Source organism: Gorilla gorilla, chromosome 20 (genome assembly GCF_029281585.2).
Source record: "Gorilla gorilla gorilla isolate KB3781 chromosome 20, NHGRI_mGorGor1-v2.1_pri, whole genome shotgun sequence".
Lineage (NCBI taxonomy): Eukaryota > Metazoa > Chordata > Mammalia > Primates > Hominidae > Gorilla > Gorilla gorilla.
Genome location: NC_073244.2, coordinates 66836378 through 66847988, shown reverse-complemented (window position 1 = coordinate 66847988; position 11611 = coordinate 66836378). Strand labels below are relative to the sequence as shown.

The following is an 11611-nucleotide window of genomic DNA, read 5'->3' as shown; positions in this document are numbered from 1 at the left end:
CACACTATAAAACACTTGTTGTTTTATCTTGTTATTGTATTTTTTTATTATTTATATTTAAAATTGAGAAATAAAAATTATATACAGTCATCCCTCACTATTCGTGGGTGATTGGTTTCAGGATCTCCACTCAGACAGCACAATCTGCAGATGCTCAAGCCTCTTACATGAAATGACACAGCATTTGGATATAACCCATGCACATCCTCCTGTGTACATGAAACCATCTCTTGATTATTTATAATTCCTGATACAGCCTACACACAGCTTCATTTGTGTCCATTCAACACAGTTTTGCTTTTTGAAAGTTTGTGGATTTTTTCTCCGAATATTTTTGATTTATAGTTGGTTCAATAAACACCTGTAAACCCCACAGATATGGAGGACCAACTGTATATTTATAGTACGAAAGATGATGTGTTGATATGTGTCCCCGTGGAGATGAGACTAACAAGGCCTATGACTACAATGTTTCATCTTGGAATGACTCTGCCAGCTTTCCAGGTTGCAGAGAGTAAGAATATCACTTGTTCATCTGATTCACGATCCTTGGAACCTCCTATGTGCTGCATCTTTGGTTGGAAATTGGAGTCTCAGAGACAAATGAGGCTCCACCCTGCTTCCAGAAGCTCCGAGTCCAGGGGTGAGAACCCAGTGGAGAACAGATGGGGTTATATGGACATGGTAATGATAACACCAGAAACTTTCAGCCAAAGAAAGAGTCACCTAAAGAATGAGGGCAGACATGTTTATTTGAAGAGGAGAGAACTACATTGAAATCATAAAAAAATTTTGTAAGTTTACTGATGACAGAAGGCTGAAAAATAGTCTGAGGAAAGGTGGAACAGCATCAAGTAAGGTGAAACAGCACGTGTCTAAGTGCCGTGTTAAGAGGGAGCCTCTTGTATGTTTGGAATTGTGAGTTCCTCAGTGTGATTGCAGCCTCAAGTAGGACTAGGAAGTAAGCCAGTTAGGTTGGAGAGGTGGGCAGGGGTCGAGTAAAATAGAGAATTGTGGGCTAAGCAAAGGAGTGTGTTTTCTCTGCAGCAGGCAGTGGGGACCTTAGACATTTGTAAGCAAGAAACAGGCACCAGATTTGTGGTGTGAGGAAGAGCGATGCTCTAAGATGGAGACTCACGCCTTCAGATTCCAGCTGCTGGTACATTGGAGCTGGCAAGCTGGGTTTGAGACAGGGCTGTTGTCTCCCTAGAAGATCCCATCAAGGCCTGACTGTGGTGCTCATGGGCAGGAGACAACGCTCTGGGCTCAGCCTTTGGAAGTTCTATGTACATGCTGGTATCTGTTGGGGGTGTCTTGGGCCTCTGAGAAGGGCGAGTGATTTTTGCGTGTGAAAACGCAGTGATCCAACTTTGCGCATGTCACCTCCTGAGGGTCTTGTTCATCAGAGTCCTGGAGAGAGGGAAATGCTGAGTGAGGGAGGGTGTTCCCATTTTTCAGGACTGTTAGGGAATAAGACTGTATCCATGAGGCTGGGCTGAGGAGCACCTACCTCCCTGTTCACTGTTCTGTGTCCCGCAGGCTCTTGGTTCATTACAGCAGCATCTGTAGGAGACAGAAGCAATCAAAACAGCTGGGAGGGCACTTCTGGGTCCCCATTTCATGAACAGACACCAACACACAGAGGGAGGCCATAGGTGCCTGAGGTACCTCAGCTGCCAACAGCCAGACTCAGACATTCTATCTCTCTGAGTGCAAGACCCCACTCCGTGAATAGCTGTCAGTTCCCATCCCATTGATTCTATCTCCCACTTTCTGCCTGTCATGGAAACTTCTCCTGGATGTCAGTGGCTGCAGGGGATGTGAGGATACAGTTCACAATCAGGCAATGGTCTGTGAGCTGAAGGCAGGGGCAGGGTGTCTGGTGCTCTCTCTAGAAAGCTCTGCCTCTGGCTCCTGCCTTGGGCCAGAGACTTTCCTGCCAGTGAGGAACACACACCTGCGTGCTCCCATCCTGCTTCCTCACAGGGCCCTGAGTTCTCTGGCCTCTGCTTCGTGAGACTTACTTTTTTTTTTTGGAGCACCAGCGATGAAGGAGAAAGAAGAGGAGGATGGTGAAGAGGATGATGGCCACTGAGGTCCTAATCACAGCATCCAGGTGTCTGGCGATACCTGGAGGAAGATGGGAATCCAATAAGAAGCTAACCATAGCAGTTCCTCTTTGTGGATTGTCTCTCATTTCTTGGTTGCCAGGCAACCACATAAAACACCTGTTTAGGACAAGCAGCCACGAGGCGGGAGACCCAGCTTTCTCCTGCTTTCTCCCTTATAGTTTTCATAATAACAATAGAATGTGCTGATGATACAACTGCTATAGTTTCAATGTTTGACCCCCTCCAAACCCCACTTTGAAACTTAATCCCCAGTGTGGGAGGTCGTGCCTATTGGGAGGGGTGTTTTGGTCATGGGGGTGGATCCATCATGAATAGATTAATGCTGTCCCCAGAGGACGGGGTTAGCAAGTTCTCCCTCTATTAGTACCCTGGAGAGTTGATTCTTAAAAAGAGCTTGGAAGCTCCATCACACCCCCTTTCTCCCTCTCTTGCCATGTGATCTCTGTGGTCTCTGCACATGCAGGACCCCCTTCTCTTCTGTCAGAGTGGGAGCAGTCTGAGGCCGCAGCCAGAAATAGATGCTGGTGTCCTGCTTCTAGTACAGCCTGCAGATCAGTGAGCCAAACACATCTCTTTTCTTTAGAAGATACCCAGGCTCAAGTCTTCTTTTATAGCAACAAAAATAGGCTAAGACAGCAACATCCTGAGATCAGGAGGAACGTCTCAGAACAGCCTGGGCTGCCTTCCTGTTCTTCCTGGAGGAGGACGTCATGCAGTGCTTTAGCTGAGTGCTTCCTGTGGCTCCAGGGTACAAAACCCAGGCTGGGCTGCTTTCTGGCTTCCCCCAGCTACAGTGAACATGAAGTGACTCCATGTGTCCTGAGCAGTTTTTCTGAGCCTTGGGAGACTGGCTCACCCTGAAAGGAAGGTTTCTGTTGTCACTCTCTGCTTATCTGTAAGTAATGAACCTGCCTATGTAATGTATTCCCTGTGTGTTCTGTCTCCCTGGAGTGACGGTGAGTGATAGAAATTGGCACAGCCCCAGGTGCAGTATGGGAGGTGTTTAGAGTCTTCTCTGGGAAGACTGGACGGGGATTGATACACAGTGAATGTACTTTACAGTTTCTACATCCACAACCCTCTTGACTCAAACAAATTACATTCTCCAAGAAAAGGAAAAAACAGTGACATTGAAATCAACAGAAGTGAGGTTGAACTGTGTTATATCAAACAGCCGGGAAATAATGATGAAGCTCGTGGGCAGCATGCTACTTTTGTCATCTTGGGCGTCAGATATTAGGCTGCTGTTCCACCCAAGAGTCCAGGGGAAAGGCCACCCCCTCCATCATCTGTTGCTTCAATACAGCCTGTCTTTCTGTGAATTAGTCCAAAAGGTGACCAGGAGATAGTGCTGCCACTGGTCTCTGAGTCTACGATCTGAACTCCAAAGAATATTAGTTTTTACCTCCCCATGATCTATCTGTATCACTTAATGTGATTGGAAGTAGGGGTCAGGTGGGGGATTTGGGTGAAGGGGCAAGTTTTGTGCCATGAACAGATCACGTTCTCTATTCCAGGACCTGTGCTGGTGGCTTTCACATTTTCCATGTGATCTCATGCTCACAGAAAGCCAAATAAGGAAGAGGTTTTCGCCTGATTTTCCTACGGATAAGATAAAGGATCAAAGTCATTACAGAGAAATAGAAAAATGATGATTGGAATTGGTGTGCCTTTGTCATTCGTGTATGTTATGCTATATTTATGTATTTTTTATTTTTATTTTTTGCGATGGAGTCTCACTCTGTCACCTAGGGTGCAGTGCAATGACGCGATCTTGGCTCACTGTAACCTCTCCCTCCCTGGTTGAAGCCATTCTCCTGCTTCAACTTCCCGAATAGCTGGTATTACAGGCACACGCCACCACGCCCAGCTAGTTTTTGTACATTTAGTAGAGATGGGGTTTCACCATGTTGTCCAGGCTGATCTCGAACTCCTGATCTCACTTGATCCAGCCTCCTCAGCCTCCCAAAATGCTGGGTTACAGGTGTGAGCCACCGTTCAGAACCTTGTGTGTTATATTATAATAGGTCTCTTCCTTTGCAGCACCCCTCATGTATGTGTCACTCCTCTGCCAAGTATTGATTTACATGTAGGAAAAATAAATCTCAGAAAGAAATTAATGAAGTGAAGATTAAACAATTAGGGAAAATCAAACCAGGCAAGCCCTCCCTGCAAATTACTCTACCTCACAAACACATCTTGTGTCCATCTTTCATCCACTTAGGGTCTAAATCAGCACCACATTTCACCAGTGGGGTGGGAATTGCCTTTTCCATGGTCTCCTAGATTCCAGTTATGCACCTGGGCCTCCCTTGTTTTCATGTCAGTCACTATTAATCATGTAGGGATTCCTGGTTACCCCGAGGTGAATCCAATGGCTGTGAGTATCAGACACACACCCCTTGTTCCTCCTGAGTTTCCTGTGTACCCAGTGTGCTCTCCGTCTCTCCACAGTCGTCTTGTCATTCTCCCCACGTCATTCCCAGCATTTCAGGCAGAGCCTCTTCCTTCAACATCAGATGGTTTTCACCTTTGTGCCTTCACGGCTGACAGCTGTGTGTGGAAAATCCTTCTGCCAATCTTTCAGGGGTTCAATCCGTGTTTTTCATTAATGTCACAAATATCTGATTAGTGAGATCTTCTCTGTCACCCAAAATCATACACTCAGCATTATCTATTATTTCTTTTAAAATACGGCTCGGCGCCTTGGCTCACGCCTCTAATCTCAGCACTTTGGGAGGCTGAGACGGGCGGATCCCTTAAGGTTGGGAGTTTGAGATAGCCTGGGCAACATGGTAAAACCTTGTCTGTACTAAAAAAAATACCAAAAAAAGTTAGCCAGGCGTGGTGGGACATGGGTGTAATCCCAGCCTCTCGGGAAGCTGAGTGAAGAGAATCGCTTTAACCTGGGAGGTAGAGGTTGCAGTGAGCCGAGATCCCGCCACTGCACTCCAGCCTGGGGCACAGAGGGAGACACTGTCTCATAAAAACAACCAATCAATCAATCATTCTCATGCGCAGATGCTTCCCAATGGATCATTCATTTATTGGTCCACTTGTGCATTCATTTTCTGCCCTCCCATTTAACCCTTCGCAATATCAGTGTCCAAGAGCAGAGGCCAAATGCATCCTGTTTACCATTTGTGGAAAGGAGAAGAATGCCGCCCCACCCCAAAATGTTCCTGTCCTAGTCGCCATATCTTGTGAATACGTTATTTTACATGGAAAAAAGGAATGCAGATTGCAGATGGAATTACGGTTGCTAGTCAGCTAACCTTAAAAGGAGGGTATCCTAGATGATTTTAGGGAAATTATGATGGATTATCTTGGTGTTTCCAATAGAATGCCAAAGTCCTTAAAAGATGAGGAAGAAGGCAGAGCGGCATTCAGAGAAAGAGGTGTGGACAAGGAAGAAGGGTCTGAGTGATGCCGTGTGAGAGGCGTGACCAGCCTTTGTGGACTTTGAGGGAGGAAGACGGGGACCAGGAGCCAAGGAATGTGGGAGCCTCTAGGAGCTGGGAAAAGTGAGGAAGCAGATTCTTGCCTGGAACCTTCAGAGGGAAGGCAGCCTTGCTGTCACCTTGATTTTTAGCCCAGTGAGATGATGCATTTCATACTTCTGAGCTACAGCACCATGAGATATTTTTTAAAAATGTGGTTTCCATCCACGAAGCTTGTGGAAATTTGTTATGGCAACATAGGAAAAGGTTCCACACTGCACAGTCTGAGCATGGGGCAGTGGCTGAACGAGTGAGTGGAAGTGTCATGTGCGTGGACGAACTACGTTCTCTCTTACCGCAAAGCTCTTGTTCCGCTAAGTCAACCAGGGTTGGATCATGACAGACAGGAGCTCATTCCTTGGCAAGTAGAACTTCTCTACAAACACACCACCCTCAAAAATGTTCCCCTTCCTTCTCCTTCTCAAGCCCCCAGGCATTCGTCCTCCCGGTTAGCAATGCAGGCAGAACAAACACCGCATTTTTCCTGAGAAGAACGTCTGATTTGCACTCATCCTTCTACCCTGAGGTCTCAGCAGCAGAAAATTAGAGATTAAGAGATTTCACTGAGCCCTGTACTGGGCCCAGATCCCTTTCACTGTTGGAGTGTCTGGGGTTCAGAGACAATGGAAGACAGGCCCACAATCACAGAGCTGGCAGGTGCTGAGCCAACGCTTGAATCCAAGGCCTCTATCTCCCCAGGTTTCCAAAAGCAGAGATAAGAGGGGTCCTTCACTTACCAGTTTTGAAGCTTAGTTCAGTGGGTGAAGGCCAGCTACTGGAAGGGTTTCCTAGAACATGGGACAGGAGAGAGGTGTGGCAATGAGGATGCCTGTCTTCTACTCAATGGGAATCTTTGAGGTTGGTTCATGGCCAACATTCTATTATCTAATGTTGGGCCCTGGGAGTCCTGGCATCCCCTTCTCCATAATCATTGTAGGTGACGCCAACTGTCTTGAGACTTCAAGGTATAAGGAGAAAACATGAGCATCACACTACCTGACTTAAAAATATGTTACAGAGCTGTAGTAAGCAAAACAACATGACATTGGCATAAAGAAAAGCACATAAAACAATGGAGCAGAATGAAGAACACAGATGTAATCCACCCATTTACATCCAATGGACTTTGACAAAGGTTCGAAGAATCTACAATCTGGAAAGGACAGTCATTTCAATAAATGGTGCAGGGAAAACTGGATATCTACATGCAGAGGGATGAAACTGCACCTCTACCTCTCACCATACACAAAAATCAAATGAAAATGGATTAATGACTTAAGACCTGAATCCATTAAACGTCTAAAAGGAAACACTGGAGAAATGCTCCAGGGCATTTGTCTGAGGGAAGACATTTTATTTAAAACTTCAAAAACACAAGTAATCACAACAACAACAAAAAAATAGACCATTGGGATTATATCAAATTAAGCAGCTTCTGCACCGCAAAGGAAGCAACCAACAAAGTGAAGAAGAGACAACCCACAGAATGGGAGCAAATATTTGCAAACTATGCATCTGAGAGGGGATTAATAACTAGAATATAAAAGAAGCTCAGACACCTCAATAAAACTAATAATTTAATTACAAAATTAGTAAAAGACCTGAACAGACATTTCTCAATGAACAAAACATACAAATGAACATATATACATTGCATATATGAAAAAGTGCTCAGTATCACTAATCATCAGAGAAATGCAAATGAAGTCACAATGAGCTATCATCTCACCCCATTACAATGGGTTTTATCTCAGAGACAGACAAAACAAATGTTGGCAAGGTGGTGGAGAAAGGAGAACCCTGATACACTGTTGATAGGAATGTAAATTAATACAGCCATTACAGAGGAGAAGAATACGGAAGTTCCTCAAAAACTAAAAAGAGATTAGGCACTGTGGCTCATGCTTGTAATCCCAGCACCTTGGGAGGCTGAAGTGGGCAGATCACTGGAGGTCAAGAGTTCGAGACCATCCTGGCTAACATGGTGAAACCCCATCTGTACTAAAAATACAAAAATCAGCCAGGCGTGGTGGCGGGCACCAGTAATCCCAACTACTCGGGAGGCTGAGGCTGGAGAATCGCTTAAATCCTGGAGGTAGAGGTTGCAGTGAGCCCAGATGGTGCCATTGCACTCCAGCTTGGGCAACAAGAGTGGAACGCTATGTCAAAAAAACAAAAAGCATAAAACAAAACCTAAAAAGAGAACATCCAGAGGATCTAGCAATTCCACTAGTGGGTGTAAACGCAAAGAAAAGGACTTCAGTGTATTGAAGTGACATCTGCACTCCCATGACTGTTCCAGCACTGTTCACAGTAGCCAAGATGTGGAGTCAACCCACCTGCCCATCAGTGGATAAATGGATAGAGAGAACGTAGTACATACACACAATGGAGACAACTCATCCATAGAAAGAGTAACGTCCTGTCATTTGCAGCCACATGGATGGACTGGAGGTCATTACAAGGATTGCCATTTCTTACTCACATGCAGGATGTAAAAGGTGGACCTCATGAAGGTAGAGAGTAGAATGGTGGATACCAGAAGTTAGGAAGGAAGGGGTGGAGGGTAACAAAAGAAGAATATAAAAGTATTTATTTATTTATTTAGAGACAGAGTCTCTCTGTGTCACCAGGCTGCAGTGCAGTGGCATGATCTCAGCTCACTGTAACCTCCTCCTCCTGAGTTTAAGCTGCTCTCCCGCCTCAGCCTCCCAAGTCGCTGGGATTATAGGCGCCTGGCACCATGCCTGGCTAATTTTATTTTTTTGTCTTTTTAGTAAAGATTGGTTCCCCCATGTTGGCCAGGCTGGTCTCCAGCACCTGATTTTAAATGATCCACCTGCCTTGGCATCTCAAAATGCTGAGATTACAGGCGTGAGCCACCGCACACAGCATATAAAGGTATTTATGATCCCTAGATTTTACACTTAAAATGGTAAAGTTGGTAAATTATATAGGTATATTTAACCTCAATCAGCATTTTTTCAAAGGAAAAGAAAAAGTGTAGGGGTTGCTGGTGATGACATCTCGGTGTAGGTGAGAGGCCAGGGTGGGCTTCTGGGAAGTGGGTAAGGTTGAGGGGCTGAGGGAACCTCTGATCTCCCCAAACTGAGCCCAGTCTCCCTCCTCTGGGTCTGTCCTGACCACTTTCTCCATCTGCCTGGGTACCCGGAGTCCTGACTGCAAGCTTCCATGCAGGCCATGCAGGAGGGTTTGGAGGTGCCCTGTCTGCCATCCTGTGCCCTGATCCCTCCCTCACACCATGCTGCATCTTCTCTCTGCATCTGTCCATGCTTCTCTCCATCATCAGCAGGAAGCTCCTCAGCTATGGCTCTAGGATCACAGGACATGGGACAGGCATGGACTTTCCTCACCTGTGACAGAAACAAGCAGTGGGTCACTTGAGTTTGACCACTCGTAGGGAGATCCACGGAAAGAGCCGAAGCATCTGTAGGTCCCTCCGTGGGTGGCAGGACCCAGAGGGAAGTCGGCCTGGAATGTTCCATTGACGCTGGGCACTGCAGGGAGCCTAAGTTCATGGGCCTCCCCCTCCCTGGATAGATAGTAGATGTCAAAGGAGCTCCGGGAGCTGCAGGACAAGGTCACGTTCTCTCCTGCGCGAACTGTGGGGCCCCGCCAGGCTGTGAGCAAAGGTTTCTCATATAGACCTGGAAGGAGAAGAGGCAGTTTCCTCAGGGAGGTTCTTCCTTGTCACAGCTCCTGTCACACCTGAGCTGAGAACTCACTCCCCTGCTCTATGGCCTAGTGCTCTCTCTCTCTCTCTCTCTCACCCTCCACCCCCAACTCTTCCTGTCGATCCCTCCCTATGTGGTTCCAGCCTGGTGGTGGCATCAGCAGTGTACCCTTGCTGATCTCAGGGTAGCCAACCTTCTTGTTTGGTTTTTTAACTTGTCCTTCACCTGGGTTCCTGTGTTGGTTTCCTGTTGTTGCTGGAGAAAATTATCACAAACATGGTGGCAGGACAGAACACACTGATCCCTTCCACTTCTGGAGACAGAAATCAGACCCTGTTCTTCCTGGGCTACAATCAAGGCATCTGCAGGGCTGCATTCCCTCTGGAGACTCGGGAGAATCAGTTCCATTGATTTCTCCAGCCCCTTCATGGCTCGTGGTCTTCCTCCACCTTCAAAGCCCACAGTGGCTGGTGGAGTATCCCACGACGCTGCTCTAATCCCCATTCTCCTCTTCCTTCTCCACTCATATGGACCCTTGTGATTACACTGAGCCCAGTGGGAGAGTCCAGGCTGTCTCCCCATCTCAAGGTCAACTCATCAACAACCTGAGCTCCATCTTCCCCTTCAGTCCCCTGCCCTATAACATAAATAGTCACAGGCTCCAAGGATTACAATGTGGCCATCGATGGGGACAGTTATTCTTCCCAACACAGCACCCATTCCCCTGTATTCAATCCCCCTTTACCCCAAATACAGTTGGGGCCTGGATGATCGGACTCTGGTGGACACCCCCACCAGAAGCTCTGGGACTCAGGAGGTGGGACAAGGAGAAGCCCAGATAGGAGCCCTCTGACCTGTGACCATGATCACCAGGGGGTTGCTGGGTGCCGACCACTCAGTGGGGGAGTGCGGGTGAAAACCTCGACATCTGTAGGTCCCTGCGTGTGCTGGGGTCACAGGGCTAATGAGGAAACTGTTCCAGAATATTCTGTTGCAGAGCTCAGGGACAGGGACCCCATCTTTCTTGTACAGCGTGAAGATGTTAAACCCATGACGATAGTGACACCGAAGAGTCACGTGTCCTCCTTGAGGCACCACAGCGCTGGGCCAGGCAGAGCAGAAGGGCTTGTCCTGACCACCTTGGGGAGAAGGAGATGCCGCCTTAGAGAGGAGGATGTGGAGCCGCCCCTCCCTCCCTGCGCTCAGAAGATTCTCCCCATTTCCACTTTCTAAGGCTCCTACCACACCTGGGTCCTGGGTGCCCAGGGCTACAGGAAGGACCCATCCCGCATAGACATGGTGTCTCCCTACAACAAAAGTGTCAGCTGAGAACTTTGAGCAGGCGCTGAGTAAGGGACTCTTACTAGATTTTAATACTGCAAGATTAGTTACACCAAACAACACAAAGTAGACACGGGGTGGAGGGTATGATCTTTGTGAATGGGATATCAGCTAATGCCTGAACCACAATAAACAATTGAGCTCCTTCAGAGGATTTGGAATGGCAGGGTCGTGGCTGTGGTTCCCCCACCTCTTCTGGCAGAATGACAGCAGCCACACTGCAGCCCCTACCGTCATGGAAACGCTGGAGGGTGTGAGTTACCCTCTTGTCCTCAGAGGACCTGCTGTTCCTAACACTGCTACCCTTCCCTCCTCTGTCGGTGACACCACATCCCCCCACACACCCCAGCTTTGAGCACCTCAGTATCCCGCCTGGGCCACACAGAGCTCAACTCAGCCATGGGGAAGAAAGGCCGGGGAGGGCTAAGGCAAAACAGAGGGCTGAGCATACCAGGATCTCCTCTTACTAGTTCATGAGAGACTCCCCCCAGGCCTTCCCATGGTCAGCCCATCAGCCCACCCTCTGTGCTGCCTCCCTCCCATTTCCGGAAAATTCACTTGTATTGGGGTGAAGATGGCAACCCATCATTTGGGGAAGGACTCACCCACGTGTGCCCACACGCTGTGGTCCAAGAAGAACTCTGCAAAGAAAGATCATGATGAACTATTCATCTCGGCACCAACCTACCCTTTCCTCCTGAGCCACTGGGCGCCACGCTGGACTGAAAATTAACTCAGCCTCACCACTCACTTGCTTCAGAACATGGCTCTCTGCTGGGGAGACACCCAATCTGCAGGCCCATAGTGTAACCCTGGTGCTCCTTCCCTTCCAGGACTCACCAAGACATGCCAGGATGACGACCGTGGGTGACATGGACATGGTGCAGCTTCTGCTGCCAGGAGGCAGTGACTCGGCTCGACTGACCGGTGCAGAGGATGTGGT

At 47.8% G+C, this 11611-nt stretch overlaps 2 protein-coding genes across 2 annotated transcripts in view; both read right to left on the bottom strand.

Annotated features, from left to right (window-relative positions):
• Positions 1-734: 734 nt before the first annotated feature.
• The window catches only part of LOC101128484 (putative killer cell immunoglobulin-like receptor like protein KIR3DP1), a 30762-nt gene continuing 19885 nt past the window's right edge, over positions 735-11611 (bottom strand). Inside the window, 9 exon segments of the mRNA XM_063701654.1 lie at positions 735-1344; positions 1346-1410; positions 1511-1563; positions 2026-2130; positions 4865-4912; positions 4915-4934; positions 5917-5923; positions 6370-6420; positions 9007-9300. Coding sequence (XP_063557724.1) covers positions 1143-1344; positions 1346-1410; positions 1511-1563; positions 2026-2130; positions 4865-4912; positions 4915-4934; positions 5917-5923; positions 6370-6420; positions 9007-9300 — 845 coding nt within the window. The 3' untranslated portion in view covers positions 735-1142.
• LOC129523563 (killer cell immunoglobulin-like receptor 2DL4) lies at positions 10138-11548 on the bottom strand. The gene is made up of 3 exons (XM_055370558.2): positions 11509-11548; positions 11274-11309; positions 10138-10466 (listed from the first exon to the last, which is right to left on the bottom strand). The coding sequence occupies exons 1-3, from the start codon at positions 11546-11548 to the stop codon at positions 10138-10140; spliced, it is 405 nt and encodes a 134-aa protein (XP_055226533.1).

Excerpts from the sequence above, each read along its gene's own strand:
- LOC129523563 (XM_055370558.2), bottom strand. The coding sequence starts at position 11,548 with ATGTCCATGTCACCCACGGTCGTCATCCTGGCATGTCTTG. Across the intron at positions 11,310-11,508 it reads CGTCATCCTGGCATGTCTTG|AGTTCTTCTTGGACCACAGC; the intron begins GTGAGTCCTGGA and ends CTTTCTTTGCAG. Across the intron at positions 10,467-11,273 it reads CAGCGTGTGGGCACACGTGG|GTGGTCAGGACAAGCCCTTC; the intron begins GTGAGTCCTTCC and ends CTTCTCCCCAAG.